The sequence below is a fragment of the Zea mays genome, chromosome 5 (genome assembly GCF_902167145.1).
Source record: "Zea mays cultivar B73 chromosome 5, Zm-B73-REFERENCE-NAM-5.0, whole genome shotgun sequence".
Taxonomy (NCBI): Eukaryota; Viridiplantae; Streptophyta; class Magnoliopsida; order Poales; family Poaceae; genus Zea; species Zea mays.
Genome location: NC_050100.1, coordinates 1,364,126 through 1,382,424, shown reverse-complemented (window position 1 = coordinate 1,382,424; position 18,299 = coordinate 1,364,126). Strand labels below are relative to the sequence as shown.

Sequence of the window (18,299 nt, the reverse complement as noted above, 5' to 3'; positions counted from 1 at the left end):
AAATGCACAAATAATACCAAATAAATAGCATAAAGAGCATACTTAGACCTGAGATGCAAGACGACACATGTGTGATCAACTTCAAGCCACATTTGAGATATCGATCACATTCATTTCACTTCTTAGAGAACAAAATCTTGTTTCATCCAAAGGTTTTGTAAAAATGTCTGCTAATTGATCATCCGTGCCAATGGAATAAATAGAGATATCTCCCTTGCCAACATGATCCCTTAAGAAGTGATGCCGTATATCAATATGCTTGGTTCTTGAGTGTTGGACCGGATTGGTAGCCAATTTTACCGCACTCTCATTATCACACATGAGAGGCACATTCTTGAAAATAATTCCATAGTCCAATAAGGTTTGTTTCATCCATAATAGTTGAGCACAACAATTTCCGGCCGATATATATTCCACCTCGGCGGTAGATAGAGCAACCGAATTTTGTTTCTTAGAAGACCATGAAACAAGAGATCTACCAAGAAATTGACAACAACCGGAGGTGCTTTTTCTATCAACTTTGCACCCCGCATAGTCCGAATCCGAATATCCAATTAATTCAAATTGAGCACCTTTGGGATACCATAGACCAATATTGGGAGTATACTTCAAATATCTTAGAATTCTTTTAGCGGCCTTCAAGTGAATCTCTCTAGGAGAAGCTTGAAATCGAGCACACATGCATACACTAAACATAACATCGGGCCTAGATGCGGTAATATAAAGCAAACTACCAATTATTGAACGATAAAGTTTTTGATCAACCATAGTACCTCCTTCATCTAAGTCTAGATGACCATTTGTTGCCATTGGAGTCTTGATAGGCTTAGCATTTTCTAAACCAAACTTCTTGAGCATGTCCTTCAAATATTTTGATTGACTTATAAAAATTCCATCTTTCAATTGTTTGATTTGAAGGCCAAGAAAGAAGCTCAATTCCCCTATCATAGACATTTCAAATTCTTTTGACATCATTTTTCCGAACTCCTCACAAAATAATTCATTAGTAGATCCAAAAATAATATCATCAACGTAGATTTGACAAACAAATAAATCTTTGCCGATTCTTTTAGTGAATAGAGTAGTGTCAACCTTCCCAATTTTGAAGTCTTTGGAGAGCAAGAAATCCCTAAGCCTTTCATACCAAGCGCGTGGAGCTTGCTTAAGCCCATAGAGAGCTTTAGAAAGCTTGAACACATGGTTAGGTCTTTTGGGGTCCTCAAAACCGGGAGGTTGTTCAACATACACTAATTCACTAATCTTACCATTTAGGAAGGCACTCTTTACATCCATTTGGTAGAGCTTGATATTGTGTGCACAAGCATAAGCAAGTAGAATCCGGATTGCTTCTAATCTTGCTACGGGAGCAAATGTCTCCCCAAAATCCAATCCCTCAATTTGAGTATATCCTTGTGCAACTAATCTTGCCTTGTTTCTTACTACCACACCATCTTCATTGTGCTTATTGCGAAACACCCATTTTGTACCAATAACATTGTGGTTCTTTGGTCTCTCAACAAGCTCCCAAACTTCATTTCGAGCGAAGTTATTTAATTCTTCATGCATTGCATTCACCCAATCAACATCAAGTAGAGCTTCATCTACACGGTTAGGTTCCATACAAGATACAAAAGAGAAATGTTCACAAAATGAAGCTATGCGAGAGCGAGTTTGAACACCCTTACTAATATCACCCACAATTTGATCAACCGGGTGATCCTTCACAATGGAATGATGAATTCTTGATACCGTTTGATAATTGCTTGTTGAAGCATTAGGAGGAACCGAAGGTCTTGAAGTACCTTGATCATGAGTATCCATGGTTTCATTGAGTTGTTGGCTTTGGTGATCTTCCTCATTTATAGTTGAGGATGAAGGAATGACAACCACGCTATTTTCATCATCATCTTCCTTTGGTTTTATTTCACCAATGGCCATTGTTTTCATTGCATTTATCAATCGAGTTCCCCCAACATCATCGAGATTTTCACTCTCATCTTGAGACCCATTTGTTTCATCGAATTCAACATCATATGCTTCCTCAATAATACCATGAGTTTTGTTGAAGACTCTATAAGCCTTACTATTTGATGAATATCCAAGAAGAAAACCCTCATCACATTTCTTCTCAAATTTAGAAAGCCGGCTCCCCTTTCTCAAAATATAACATTTGCAACCGAATACCCTAAAATATGAGATATTTGGCTTTCTACCAATGAGCAATTCATATGGAGTTTTCTTCAAGAGCTTGTGACAATATAGTCTATTTGATGAATGACAAGCGATATTTATTGCCTCGGCCCAATAAGAATCCGATATATTATATTCCGCTATCATAGACCTTGCCATATCAATAAGAGTTCTATTCTTTCTTTCAACAATACCGTTTTGTTCCGGGGTATATTTGGAAGAGAATTCATGTTTGATACCCTTGTCATCACAATATTGATCAATTCTTGCATTTTTGAATTCCGACCCATTATCACTTCTAACCTTTTTTATGTCAAAATCAAATTGATTTTGAGCCAATATAGCAAATGACTTGAATGTTTCAAACACATTGGATTTGTCTCGTAGAAAATAAACCCAAGTAAATCTTGAATAGTCATCCACAATCACAAGACAATAAGAATTACCACCAATACTTACAAAAGATGTGGGCCCAAATAAATCCATGTGAAGTAATTCCAAAGGTCGATGAGTGGACATTTGACTTTTATTTGGATGAGTATTTGCCACTTGCTTACCGGCTTGACAAGAGCTACACAATTTGTTCTTTTCAAACTTCACATCTTTTAAGCCTCGAACTAAGTCATGCTTGGTTAACCGATTGAGTTGCTTCATCCCAACATGACCAAGTCTTCTATGCCATAACCAACCTAGTGAAGCTTTTGAAAATAAGCAAGTTGTGAGCTTTGCCTCATTAGATGAGAAATCAACAAGATAAAGATTTTCATGTCTAAAACCTTTAAATTTAAGATTGCTACCATCAACACTAGAGATAATAACATCTTCAACCGTGAAATTGCAACAAAATCCTAAATCACATAATTGAGCTACGGAAAGTAAATTAAAATTCAAAGACTCAACCAATAGCACATTTGATATAGAATGATCATTTGAGATAGCAATTTTACCCAAACCTTTAACCTTTCCTTTACGATTATCTCCAAATGTGATACTATCATAATTTGAGCAATCTTCCTCACTCATTTGGGTAAACATCTTCATATCCCCGGTCATGTGTTGAGTACATCCACTATCCAACACCCAATGATTCCCTCCCGCCTTGTAGTTTACCTACAAAAGGAAATCAATCTCTTTTAGGTACCCAAACTTGCTTGGGTCCTTGGATGTTAGTGACCAAGGTCTTTGGCACCCAAATAGCTTTCTTTTTGTTTCCAACAATTGAAGTGCCAACAAATTTAGCATGAACACCTTTTGCATTATGAGAAAGAACATAACAATGCTCAAAACAAGTGGAGGATACATGTTTGAACTTGGGACAATTTTTCTTAACATGTCCCTTTTTGTGACACTTGTGACACACTTTGTCACATTCTTTCACAAACAATGTCTTTTGCTTTACAAAAGCATTCTTTCCTTTCTTGGGAACATATCCAAGACCTTCACGGTTAAGAGAGCATCGTTGACTTCCCAATATGAAATCCAATTTAGTCTTACCACCATATGCCTTTTCTAGGTCATGAGTTAGAGTATTTATTCTATCCACTAACACTTCATTCTCAACAATAATTTTTGATTCATCAAGAGCAATGTTATCATTGAGAGAAATTTTGCATTTATCACAAATAGAGTTAGTAGGTAGTGGTTCACTTGTAAGACTATCAAGTAAGTCACAAGTGACTCCAACATCCTTGGTGACCACCTCAACTTCATGCACAATAGATGATTTTTGAGCATCCGCAAGCTTCTCACAATTTTCTTTGAGGTCATTGTGAGAGGTCTTGAGCTCCTCAAAAGACACTTGGAGGTTTTTATACAATTCCTTCAAGGTCTTAAATTTTTCTTTTTCTTTGTGCATGTAATCATCGGCCTCACCTAACATTCTAACAAGATCATCATATGAATAGCCATCATCATCAACATCATCGATATCATCATCATCTTTTATATCATTTAAATCGGTGATGATTTTTACCTTAGCATCTCCCTTTGCCATGAGACAATGGGGGGATGAGAAGAGTGAGGGAGCTTCTTTGATGGCAATTCCGGCATTAAGCTTGGATGAGGTATCATCATCATCATCCAAGCTATCATCCGAGTCCCATTCAACTAAGTAGGCTTTTCCATCTTTCTTCTTGTTATAGTATTTCTTTTTCTTCTTGTCACTTTCATCTTTCCCTTTCTTCTTCTTGCTTGGGCAATTCATGGCAATGTGACCGGGTTCCCCACACTCAAAACATTTTCTATCATTGAAAGCATTTCTTCTAGATGTTTGACCTCTTCTAGTTTGACCTCTTTTCATCTTCATGAATTTATTGAATTTCCTTACAAATAAAGCCATGTCACCATCACTCTCACTTTCATTTTCTTCATCATTGCTATCTTCCTTTTCAATTGCCTTTGAGGCCTTGGCTTTGAGAGCAATAGATTCATTTTTCACCTTCTTTGCCAAACTTAAAGCATCGGCTTGTGACTTCTTAAATATATCTTGAGTGAGAATTTCTCCCAATACTTCGGTTGGAGAGGTTGTAGATAGATCACTCCTTACTAGCATTGTCACAATAGTCTCATATTTCTCCGGAAGTGATCTAAGGAACTTGTGTGTGAAATCCACATCCGGTACATTAAAACCAAGTCCTTTGAGTTCATTTACTATCTCATTCAACTGATTGAACATATCGGATACACTCTCATCTTCTTTCATAATAAATTGCTCAAACTTCCCTTTGCACACATATAGTTTGGCACTCTTCACAATTGTAGTTCCTTCATGAATTTCCATTAGTTTTACCCAAATCTCATGAGCGGTTGTGAGATTCTTGATACGATTGAACTCATTTATATCAAGAGCATCATAAAAGACATTCATGGCTTGATCATTTGTGAGGATATTCTCATTATCACTAACGGATGGTTCATCTTCCTTCAATACAACAAATCCATAACTAACAATTGGCCAAATTTTTCCACCCATTGCTCTAAGATGCATTGACATTCTTATTTTCCAATAATCATAATTGTTTCCATCAAAGTGCGGTGGCTTCCCAATGTGCACATTGTTGTTACTAGCCATTTTGTCCCACTCCGGGATGATTAGATCCACAAACAATGGAGTCCTCGGCTCCGATACCACTTGTAGGATCTAGGACACCGGCTAGAGGGGGGTGAATAGACGGTTTTGACTAAAAACAACAATACTAAGTAAATTTAATCAATACAACAACAGGAATAAATTTACTAGTGTCAATAAGTAAACAATGTATGAAATACAACTACAGAGATTGAATACTTGAAGAACAATAAGCAAAACACTAATCGATTGCAAGGCAATAAGTAATGCTAGAAGGAATAGACACCGAAATTTATCCCGTGGTATCGGTGATTTGCCGATCACCCCTAATCCACGTTGAGGTGGACTTCAAGCTCTCACTTGCTCCTCTATCAAGACACGACTTGATCTTTGAGCCAAGTGGACAAGAAATCACTCAATACCTCGATTCCACTAATGTCACCTTTGCCGCTCCGGCGAGGTAGGCGCGAACCCCTCACAATCAACACCGCGGCTTCTCCACAATCTTCTTGGAGAGCTCGACGGAGACAATCACCCGAGCCGTCTAGGAGGCGGCAACCTCCAAGAGTAACAAGCCAACGACGCTTGCTCGGTGTACCACCTAGTGCCTCAAGAATCACCAAATGATGCAAATGCACTAGGAACCCTCAATCTCTCACTAGAATGCAATCTCAAGCAAAGAGTGTGAGAGAGAGAGTTGGAGGATCACAAATGAGCTCAATGTGTGCAAGGAATGGCCAAGAGAGCTCTCTCACACGAGCTACCCTTCTATTTATAGCCCCCCATCTAAAACCAACCGTTATGTGCAAAAGGGGGCAATTCTGCGCACACGCGGACCGTCCGCGCCCTAGGGCCGGACGGTCCGCCGTACAAGTAACGGCTATATTGACCGTTTGAAACTTGTCAGAACTGACACAAAAGGTGGGTCCGGACAGTCCGCCCTCCAGGGCCAGACCGTCCGCGACCTGGCAGCCTGAAACACCCGAGCCTCGGATCAAGAGAAGTTAACACACGCGGACCGTCCGGCTATAAATCCCGGACCGTCCGCGACCTGAGACAGTACTGTCCGGACTGGTCCCCCGGACAGTCCGTAGTACAAATCAATAAAAACACACAGTCCCTGTCCAAAACGAGTTATACACATGCGGACCGTCCGCCCCTCACAGGCGGACCGTCCGCCTAAAATTCAGGGACTGACCCGAAGCCACCTTCCTCTGGTCAGGACTGCGGACGGTCCGGCCCTAAGGCCCGGACGGTCCGCAGTACAATATAACACAAATGGTCAGACTTCGGACCCTCTGGAGGATCGCGGACGGTCCGCCCCCAAGGGCCGGACAGTCCGCGCGACCAAGACTTCTCAAATCTCAAACATGCTTTTGAATGAACTTTTAACTCACGAAATGAGAAGCGCTGTTAGTCCTCATGCAAATGCAACTACTTGATGCTCTATGAGGCACTAAGTTTTACACAGATCTAAGTCATTGACCCCTCTTAATAGTACGGCTATCTAGCCTACTAATCCGGTCAGGTATCTTCTCTAAACTCCTCAAGACCGGCAAAAGCAAAACCTATATTATACCTTTGCCTTCATCTGATCCACAACCAATGCGTATGACTCTTCAACATTTCCTGTTCTATGTGGTCCAACCCTGCATTCTTATTTCTCCAAGAATCGTTAGTCCACAAGTAGTTGTCATTAATTACCAAAACATTACCAAAGGGGCCTAGATGATTCACAATCTCCCCCTTTTTGGTAATTGATGACAACACCACATAGTATATAAAAGAGAAGTTTAGTTTCTCCAAATCTCTCTCATACCTAAGGTATAAGATAGATCTTGGAGATGAGTTTCATAGGACTTATCTTGATTTGAAGTTCTGTCCAAGAGATAGATAAATCCCAATAAAAACTCAGTATGCAAGAAAGGCTCCCCCTAAGTGTGTGCAGGATTATTTGAAGTTGAAGATATAACACACATAATATATTGGAGCTTGATGGAGACTTTCCTACAATCATGGTTATCGAGGCATACAAGAGATGATCCGTAGAGTGAGCGCAGCAATTATAATCACATCTCGATTAACCACACACAGAGTAATTTGAACTAAAACATAGTTCATCCCACAGAATATTACAGATAATAGTCCACAGACATACGACATAGAGTTAATCGATCAAACCAAGTTCCAAATGCATAAGACATAAACTAAAGCGGCATGAAAAGGTAAAATGCATATGCATGATCTTAATGTCCACATAGAACCACCAACTCCATAGAACCACCAACACCCCCTGAAGGAGACGCCAGATAACCCCACCAACTCCATGTGGATGGAGAGAGTAGTAATTTTTCAAAATCTACAAATAATAATAACCAGATAGCTAATCACCCAAACTATAAGGCATATATCATCATGATAGATAGACAGAGAACTACACTACTTTGAGGCACGGGGCAGGATCATGCATGCCACACCATGACACACATGCCCCCTGTGAGCTGTGGCATGTGGCTGCACTACATTAAATTCTAGAGCTATACATGACCAGATTTTTTTTTGTATGTAACAGCCAACAAGTGGAGTCTAACCCATGCCACGTCTACAGGTCAAATATCTGTACTATGTGACTGCTGCCCATTTCTTTTTCAAAAAAAAACAGAAGAAAATATGAGTGCTGGAAAACAGGTCAACCGTCAACATACAAAGAAAGACTGGCTTTGAGCACAGTTTGCAAAGCAAGCCGGCGGTCGTCTAGCTAACCGTGGGCCCGTGGCGTTAACCCTGAGCTGAGAGCGCCGTCAGCATGACGGCACCGGAGGAGGGAGTAAAGGCGACAGGCAGGTGCGAGCCGTGAAGGACGGGAGCGAGCAGTGACCACTGCGCCACATTCAGACCACACCACCCACCGCAATCAGGAGCGGAGCCAAGGAAGGAGGGGGCAGCGGGCGGCGACGAAGCAGCGGCAATCCGACGGCGTAATGGTCAAACACGACCCCTGCCTTTCTCTTTCTTCCTCCCTCCCCCCATGCGCTTGCTTCGACTCCTCCTCCATTCCTTCCTCTCTCTCTCTCTCTCCCGCGGTCTCGGCTCGTCTTCCTCCTCCTCTTTTATTGGCCGCATCTTTTTCTCCGGTTGTTGAACGCGGCGGTTCTTGCTCCAAATCCAGGCGGCGGGGAGGGGGTGAGGCGGCGCCCTGAGCCGTAAAGGAGCCGGCTTTCGTAGCTCTTCCTGGGAGTGACCTTCTCCGACGAAACGAAATGGCCGTAAGTTATCGCTCCCGGCTTCTCTCCTCTCCCCCCTCAATTCGAGTGTGGCGGTCCCCGAGGTGGTGGGAGGCAACGGCAGCCTCGTCTTGCGCGCTGATCAGGGGCTTGGGCTTAGCATGTGGGGGTTTTCTTGGAATTGCCCTCGGTTGGCATGGCAGCCTTGTGATTCCCTGTTGCCTTCTTTTATTCTCCCTGTCCCAAGAAATGAGGTACCAATCAGCAATCAAATCACTAGGTCTTCTATCAATTTGCCATGGCAGCGTGTGCTTCACCTAATAGATTATCTGTACTGGGTGTTTGTATCAATTTGCTGACGTGGATCTATCTGTTCCAGCATCAAGGACCAGGAGTGCCTAAGTTTGGAAGTTGGGAGGATGAGGGCGATCACCCCTACACACAGTACTTCGAAAACGCTCGTAAGGGCAAATCTCCAGGCAGATCTGCTACTCAGAACGAGCACAGAACTGGAGATCCGGAAGCGCTCTTCAAAGAAGACACGACGCCATCTGCTAAAGCTTCTCCCCTGCGGACTGGGTCGGAGGATCCTGTGGCGCCAAAGCCCAAGGACGCGGCCTTTGCTCGAGGCAAGCCGTATGCTGAGCCAGCAACCCATAAACACGGTGCTAATACCAGCTATGAAAGAAAAACCGGCATGGAGAGATCGCCTCTGCATCCTCACCACCAAGCAAGGCTCGTAAACAGAGGAGGTGTTTCGTCTCCTTCATGGGAACGCAGGGGTTCGTCCGAAGGAAACCGTGGAGCTGCGCCCACCACACCTGGGAGGTCGTCCAAGATGAGGCCAGGCGGCCGTGGAGACGAGACGGTAATGTTAGCTGCGGCTTTAATCCGGCTGCGGTCCTACAGTATTTTGTTTTCATGGATTACACCAGCTGTGACTGCAGGGTAATGCGCTTATGATAGATAGCAGATATACGGATGCTTGAGTCATGAGTGTGAAGGGAACTGAAGCAGTTAAGTTGAAACTGCATTTGAGTAATTCTTTCCCATCTGTACTGTACAGCCTGAGAGAGGATCTGCCGTGCCCAAGTTTGGAGAATGGGACGAGAAAGATCCCTCCACAGGTGAAGGCTTCACCGACATATTTAACAAGGTGAGGGAGGAGAAGCAGTCCGGCGATGCTCCTGTCATCACCAGCGGCAACGCAGGTGGTGGTTATAGCCGCTCCAACCAAGGCCGCAAATACGAATCTTCAGTGAGTCAACTCCAGACTTGTTGCCATAATGCTGGTTCAAACTATTTTCTTGGCCTAAAGCATTTATTTGCAGGTGTTTCTTATACAATTTTATCTTTCTTGCATTTTTGACATCCTGATGAATGGCTGCCATTGGTTTCAGAGCACTGCAGAATCACTTAATCCGATGATTGCTGGTTTTATAAAGGGCTGTTTGGTTTGGATGTTTGAATGCCTTTTACAAGTAGTGTATTTATAAAACTAATTACACAACTAAATACTAGACAAATTTATTAAGCATCATGTGAGCGAATCATGAACTAATTAGATTTAATATATTCGTCTTTAGTAATTAGTTTTGTAATTTAATGCTTCTAACTAGCATTCAAACATTTGATGTGATAGATACTAAAATTTAGTCGGTGGAAGCCAAACAAACAGGGCATTAGCCTTCATTGCCCCATGCTTACTTCAGCAGTGTGTTCTTAACTGGAACACAACAATGTTTAGTATACTGATGATAGACCCTTTGTTAGCAGTAAAATTTTAGTGCTATTGTAGCTATGACTATCCATTGTTTTATTCTAGAATTTGACCATGGTGAAAGAAACGCCTTTTCTTATAGGACCGTGTTGAATTCACTGTTCTGCTGCTTCCTTGCAGGCTTGCTCATGCTTCAGTTGGTTCAGGAACTGATGCTTCCTTGCATGGTTGCTGATGCTTCTGCTGGTTCAGCAGCTGATAGGTGCCGTTGAAGATTTGGATGAACCAGTGCCGATCGTATCATTTTCACATGAGCTGTAGTCCCATCGTGTTCTCCCTGTTGTGATGCTGTGTGGTAGCAGGACGTGCCAGAACTTGACTTTGAGAAGCTGAGGTTCAGTAGTTTGAGCTGTTTTTGCAACATGCGGTTTGTTTCTCCATAGAATAGAATCCTTAAATCAACATCCTCCCTCACAAGAATCCTGAAATCGCTGGGATTTTTATTTTATTTTATTACGAGCTATCAATTTTAGCAACCAAAAACAGTAATCCACCATCTGGAATTACACGTTCTGTTGTGCACGAGAGTAACAAGAGGTAATGCCAATGGGGTCAGGGCTTAAGAACAAACACATGAACATCATGTAGACATGCAGGGAACCCTGCAGTAGAGACCAATCAATTTCACAACTAGCCAGAGCTAAGATTCACGCTCGTGACAACTTGAGGACACACGATTTTCAACAGTATCCTAGTATTTCACATGAAAATTTAATCATATACTGGTACACGTTCTCCAGTTCTGGATTATATCTGGAGGTGACCATCCATCCTAACAATAAAATGTGTACCAAAATCCAGCTCTCTATCTACTCTACGTATGCATCCATAATAAGTACTTCAAACCGAAAAGGACAACATCAGATACGCCTACATGTTTGAGAGATCTACGGGCAGACAACTCTATATGTACTGACAGTGTTCTTTACATCAAAACTGAATGTTCTCTTGTCTGTCTTTTGGGGCAACACACTGCCATAGAGCTCTGTAGGAATCAATCTCTCTCGCGTCTATTCCTATCGCACGAAGGTTTCGTGCGTACTCCTGCAAAAATAATGCAATACCAAAAGATCATGTCAAGGTCCACTTTATGCTTGTTTATAGCCACATATGTTGTCAAACCAAGCCGGAAGAAAATAAAAGCTTGGGTGCCAAATAAATCCAAAAGGACAACATTGTTTTGATTTAGATGCGAAATGAACCTAGAAGGAGAATTTCTTATGGCCAGCACATAGCATCAATATCATTTATGAGCACAAGAGCAGAACTGCACAAGAGGCAGACAGCAAACCTGAATATCAAGAAATAGCTGCATACAGATCTTGTCTGTATCAGATATGATGTTATCTGAGGCATCTGTACTAGCTCCTACTCGCCTTTGTGCACCTTGGCGCAGTCTTTGCAACGAAGACTCGGTTTTCCTTGCCTTCAGAGAATTGAAATAAATTGATCTGAGTAACTGGTGGGTCAAAAACAATTTTTCATAAGAAGCTACACAATCAGCAGTCCTTACTCACCACAGTGACAACTTCAGAGACCAAGTCATAGTAAATTGCAGTAATCTTATCTGTAGACCCACGACACAACTTAGTTTTATCATCTTCTGATAGATAGCGTATTCGGTCCCCTTCAAGAAACACCTACACGAACAAATGAAAATCTCAGGATAGAAGACCTTTTAAGAAAATAAGCGTATATAAAATGATTCTAACATCACCATAGGCATGACAAATAAATATTGAAAAATACAGGACATCACAATCCTGAAATATGATGCATTTAACAATGGTAAGGCTAAAATACTACATTGACCAGAATAAATTTAAAATGTACCCCACCAGTTCCCTTCGGCAAATGACAGACCTGAGGGCATAAATTGCAAATATACCATTTCTTAACAAGTGTGCTACTATTGATCATCCATGTGCTAGTCAGCTGCTTTGCTTGAATTAGTTGAATATAAATCATAAAAGAAGGGTAAAACAGGAGGTTCAGTCACCTTCAACGGATGTAAAATCCCTGATACATATGGAGAATGCCTGACTGGAAGTTTACTCGTCATCCTATATGTCGCTGTTATTCCTTTCAGGTGCTTCAAGTCCTACAGTCAATTCAAAGTTGGCCAGTTAAAGAACAGAAGGAATATTATTTCAAACTCTCATGTTAAGAACAAAAATGCTGACAAGTGTAAGATATGCATCTTTTCCGTTTTGTTCCTTCTCTCGTGCATAGAAGGTAAAATTGGCTCTTCACTAGCAAAATAACGAGAACCCAAAACCATTTGTAATCTAGTTTGCATGGGAGAAGTGATGAACAGTGAGTGGATAACTAAAAACATGCAGATAGTAACATCACAAGTTTATGGTGTCCTACTCACCTCGTTAGACTTCTTAACTATGATTCCAATCATAACATTGATTATTGCAGGCAACCGTTCCTTTAAAGGTTCAACAGCTTGCAGTATACTTTGTTTCACAAGATTAAATACTTCAATGGGGCATGACCCTAGTAACTGATTCACATGTCCAATGAAGCTGCCTGATTCTGAAAGCTCGCCAATTACAGCATGCACATCATGCATTATCTGTAAATCAATGAACAAAGGTGTTATAATTAAAAAGACAAAAGATCCACGAGCTATACTCCTATGCGTCCCCATTGCTCAACATTGCATGCCATTTTCAGAGTGTAACCAGAATTATGCCTTAGAACTCAGAAACAGGAAAGATGCACAAAGACTAAGTAACATACTAACATAGACTTGCCTCCACTCATGCCACCGAACATGCAACAACAAGGGACAAACAGGCTTTTCAATTCATACGTTACAAAAAAAAACAGAAGCCACGTACTAAGAGCTTGTACTACCTCACAGTTGCCACAAATTGGGCTACAAAGTACAAACTGCAGTTATTTTTCCAGTGAACCAACACCAGTACATGTCAAAAGGTGGAAGCAGTGATTTCCTGCAGAAATACTGAGCACTTCTGAAGCAACTAGTCATCTTATCTTATAACTAACTTCGAAACTCCAGAAATTTCAAGGTAACGCATATACTTAATATAGAAACATAGATAGAATAATCTTAATAAATAGGATAATAATCCCAAAAAATTCAGTTATAAGCAGACAGTTAAATAGTACAGGATGAAAATCGCTTCAGACACTATTGCAGATGTGACTTACATATATGAAATCTTCTATAGGTATAGACAGTGCCCATTCAGCATCTGCAGGTGAATTCGGGCTCCCGTCAGAAGCTTTACGTGCCGTTAAACCAGATGAAAGCCATGTTGTATACCTTATCACAAAGGAACATACACAATAGTATATAATTGTTTACTAAATCATGGAAACAAAAGGAAAAAATATATCTTTTACAGTAGTTATACCTTGAAATAAGCTGCAAGGACAGACGAAGGAATTTATCACAGTGAGAGAATACAAGAACCTCATCACTCCAACATGAATCCAAACTTTCTAAGAGCTTAATACTTTGCTTCAAGAGCAATGGTTTCCCTTGAGCCTCATTCAATCCAGTAGGACTAAAAGTGTTTGTAAGAGTAGAATCAAGGCCGCCCGCAATTTCCTGAAATCTTGTATAAATGAGGAGGTAGAAGTCAAGTTTTGATTTCAAGAGAGTGCCTCATAGCATAATAGATATACATGTTTGTGCTTACCGCAACGAAAAGTAGACACCAACATTCCATTGTCGCATGAAATCTGTGTAAGCAAGCTCAGAGCGGAACTTCGTTACAGCAGACTTGGAGATGCAGTAACCTGCAGAATAATAGATGAATGATGAGTTCATGACTCTAAATACCCATACGAACCATTGAAAAATGAAGATATATTGGACTGGGGAGCTTGTGGAACAAAAGGATGAAAAAAGGATATGGTGGAACCAGGTTCTGGTTCAACATAGTTGGCAGCAAAATAATCAAGCCGCAACCTAAGAATACCTTCAAGAAAATCAAGAAATCCTAAGCTCGCTTTGTAGTTCCTCAAGAATTCTTTAGGCTTTCCAGGAGAAAAGGCCCCAGGCTTGCCTTTCTGGATTGTAGAAAGGACTTCTTTGAGTATTGAATTACCCAGAAAATCAAAAACATGCAATCCAGAGTTTTCTGCACCAAATAAAATAATGGAATCTTAGGTGATGCAGAAAGATGAATCTATATTCTGCACACCATGCGAGCTCTAATTCATCAAGTGATAATGAGAAACTTCTGTAGAGCCGATGTTTACCTGAGGAAGATATTTCCAATATAAATTTACAATCTTTTTGTACACATTCCTTTATTTGTTGATAATCCTCTTCCAGCTCATCAGATGATGCCCCAGCAACAGCTCTTGCATAATTTTGAGGGATTATTTTCTGAATCAATGGAGACACCACTGCTGTACGGAAAAGCTCTTCGGCTGATGATGTGTTGTCAATTGCAGCATAAGCACGCAAACAGTTGTATATAACTTTAGCATCACGGTGTTCCAGACCATCCACAAAGCAGCGCTCCAAGCTACCATCAAGCAGTTTTGTAGCACCTTGGACCCTCTTCTCCATGTTCTCAATAAAAGGGAGGTTCTGTACTGCCATAATTTAACACAATAAGAATCATAAACATAAGTTGAAATGATGTGACTTCAGTGATGATGCAAGAAAACTAAACATACGGTGTGAAACAGTGATGTTCACCATGCGCCAATCACATTTTCCTTATCGATTTTCCTCAGCAATTTAAGCAATGAAAAAATGTCCTTGCATGTTAAAGAATACCAATGACAACCGTATGTGCTGACACGAACCTGTGCATGACTTATGTAGAATTTAAGCCGGTTCATCTCGCTAGCAATTCTTTCTAAGAGAATGCTTTGTGTTTCGCTGACACCTGTTCCAGCCACCCCATTTGGTGTTCCAGTGTCACTGTTAGGAACTTCAGCATTCGATAAATCCGATGGCGCAGTTGGTAGTTCCTTGATCAATTTCTCAACCTGGATAGGCAAAGAAGCATTTAACGGCAATGACATGATAGGACTCAATGCTCTTCAATCTAGATGAATAAAAACTGATGAGCGTACCGTAAACTCGTTTAAGAATAGCCTTGAGTTAGGAAAATATATCAGATGAACCGTCATTCTGTCAGAGTAAATTCTTTAATTTTTTGCTTCATTTTACACGTTAAAGAAAATTGCCTACATAATGTTATGTTGCCCGCACGATTACCAAAGTATCATTCAAAGTTGTGAAACATTCTTCCATGTGAAAATCGCTTTCTGATACATATAGGCATGTAAATAAACTCAGGGTAATAAATCAATACACAATTATTAAATGTGAAGAATAACTTAGAGCTTCCATCCCGACAACAATGGAAGTAGGCAGGTCATCATATCATATTCATATGATCTCTAATAAGTAATAACTATGATGGATTGGCAAATGCACCCATCCCCCCTAAGGTCTAAGGCAGTGTCCTAGTACGGAGCACTGCTCGCACCCATGGGCGGAGCTAAGGCCCAGGCAGGATGGGCTGTTGCCCGGGCTTAATCTCCAGCAAAAGCCTATTATATCTAGGTAATTTTTTCTTTTTTTCCAGGCAGACGCCCATAATTTCTTATCTGGTCGCATGGTCGTGGGTATCCGCTGCCGCTGCTTGCTGGATGCCATGCCTACAAACAGATTCTACATCGCCAAAGGCTGTATGGCCTAACTTCATTTTTTCATATGGGTTGTACAAGACCAGACTCTGCCCACACTCATGCACATCTTTTGTTTGCACCAGATAACAGCAACGATAATGTCAACAGTCATCTCATTTGGCTCATCTCCACGATAACAACAATGCTGTCAATGCCGACCCAAGCGATAATTAGCTTGAATCATTAATTTTTTCTGCTTCATATCCAAGATCACGGTGCTCAGAGGTATTTCGAGTCGTACAAATTTTATTCTACACAATGAAAATAATTAAGGGCAAACCACACAACAGGATTTCAGATAAATGGTTCGATCACTTGGCGGTGTGTTAGTGTTACATTAAGTGGAAATTATTTAAAGCATTTGATAATTATATGATAACACAACATCATAGCGTAAAGACTGAAAAATGAGTCTACCTCGTGTTATATAAGATTAGCATATTATATACATGCAAGCAAATTTTTAAGTACTTTGCAGTATACATGCAGTATATTTATGATTTTTTACATTATGTAATATTTTTAAGTTGCCCAGGCTTCCAATAAATTCTAGCTCCGCCACTGCTCGCACCTAGGAAATGCGACGCCAAATTGTGTCTTCAAAATTAACGGACTCAACGACGAATGAAACTAGAAGAAGGGATTGGCGGGATAAGCCACATTACTACTAGCAGTCTAGCATATAGATAGTATACAATATAACTACGAGCAGGCGCGGCAGAGGAGAGGGTGTACCTTGGAGACGACGTGGAAGGCGTCGAGCAAGAGCTCGAGCAGCTCGCGCGCGGCGGCGGCGGCGGCGCGCTGCTCGAGTCCCGCCCGGAGCGCGGCGAGCGCGGCTGATGCCCCCGCGCGGAAGGCGGCGACCTTGTCCCTGAGGTCGGCGAGCGGGGCGCGCATCCGCGCGGCGGCGGCATCGACGCCCTTAAGGCGCGCGCTGAGGCCTACGAAGTCGGCGTAGTCGCGGTTGATGAGGCCGACGAGCTCGGCGCGGAGCGCGTCGAGGTGGGCGCGGAGCTCGGCGGCGAGGCTCTCGAGCGGGACGTAGGAGCGGAGCTCGGCGACGTAGGCGTCCGGATCGAAGCTGGCGCGGAGGAAGGCGTCGGGCTTGAACCAGGGAGGGTGCGCCTCGATCGGCTCCCCGAAGAGGTCCGTGGCGAGATCCGCCATGGAGGTGGATCGAGATCTAGACTGGGAATGGAGGACTGGAGGTGCAAGGTGGGGTGCGAGGGAAGAGAGCAAGGCAGCAAGGGAAGAGGCAGAGAGCTAGTTGGGGTAGGATTGAATGTCCACTTGGTGGGCTTGGCCCATACTATTGTGTAACCTCTAATAAATCGGCCCGTGTATTTATTATTATTATTATATACGTAATACTAATGTATTTTAGGAGGAGGAATGAATCCACAGCCCATGAGATCTCCGGATGGGCCTTCAAAAGGTTGTGCGGTTGTGCCTTCGACGACAATCCCGTGAGCGGTTGCTGCTGCTACCTTAGGGTCGGCTCGTTTGGTTATTTTAAATCCATATGGATTGAAGAAGATTAGTATGGATTATGAGAGATTTTGACTTACTAGGGATTGAAACTTTTTCAATCCATATGGATTGGGGCAGAGGCGGAGATAGACCTATGGCCACTAGAGCCTAGGTCCTACTCTTGGACTAGCTAGCTAGGGTTAGAAGAGTAGCCATGAACAACGTAGAGAGAAGGCATGACGTATAAGTGGGCAAGCGGCCGCACAACGCGCAGTTTAGCGCGGCAATTCTCGCCTAGTGTGTAGTATTTAGAGATATTGTATTGTATATGGATACTTCAGAAGATTTGTTGAAACCTCCGGCTAAAATATGTTTAAGGAACCAGATCATTCAACTTCGAATAAACCAAACATCACTTTTTTTTCTTCTTTAAGCTTTCTGCAGGTGATGTAAACAAGTATCGTTTTGCTAACAAAAGCCACCCAAACAATTGATAAGATGGTTATAGAGACGAAGATCTATTATTATTTTTAATTTAATCGTTTGTTTAAGCCAATTTATTTTAATTATAATTATTGTGTCTAAATAAAGTTCATATGTGGCATTTATCTATGTATTTTTCGATTTAAATTTTTTAGCCGGTATGAATAATTTTTAGTGTTATATCCGACCCTATGCTTAGAGAAATCCTGGCTCCGCTACTGAATTAGGGTAGAACCAAACATGGTCTAAAGTGAGCTCTGTCCGGATAAGATTGAAGGGAACGAAAGAAAACAGATAACGAGCGCGTAGCTGAATGAGCAGCGATTTATTTATTGTGAGAAATTTTATTAGATGAACCAAATTTATTCTCTTATAGGTATGTTGA

General features: G+C 41.6%; 2 protein-coding genes across 3 annotated transcripts; one reads left to right on the top strand and one right to left on the bottom strand.

Annotated features, from left to right (window-relative positions):
- The first annotated feature begins 8,068 nt into the window (after positions 1–8,068).
- LOC100285658 (nitrate-induced NOI protein) lies at positions 8,069–10,689 on the top strand. 2 transcript variants are annotated; one of them, XM_035968104.1, is made up of 5 exons: positions 8,069–8,235; positions 8,427–8,523; positions 8,861–9,349; positions 9,548–9,739; positions 10,382–10,689. In XM_035968104.1, the coding sequence occupies exons 2-5, from the start codon at positions 8,518–8,520 to the stop codon at positions 10,412–10,414; spliced, it is 720 nt and encodes a 239-aa protein (XP_035823997.1). In that variant the 5' UTR covers positions 8,069–8,235; positions 8,427–8,517; the 3' UTR covers positions 10,415–10,689.
- Positions 10,690–10,942: 253 nt separating this feature from the next.
- Positions 10,943–17,183, bottom strand: LOC103625718 (conserved oligomeric Golgi complex subunit 2). The gene is made up of 12 exons (NM_001353166.1): positions 16,694–17,183; positions 15,065–15,250; positions 14,507–14,843; positions 14,224–14,385; positions 13,942–14,041; positions 13,654–13,857; positions 13,448–13,562; positions 12,639–12,845; positions 12,261–12,362; positions 11,779–11,901; positions 11,553–11,687; positions 10,943–11,305 (listed from the first exon to the last, which is right to left on the bottom strand). The coding sequence occupies exons 1-12, from the start codon at positions 17,126–17,128 to the stop codon at positions 11,192–11,194; spliced, it is 2,220 nt and encodes a 739-aa protein (NP_001340095.1). The 5' UTR covers positions 17,129–17,183; the 3' UTR covers positions 10,943–11,191.
- Between the last annotated feature and the right edge of the window lie 1,116 nt (positions 17,184–18,299).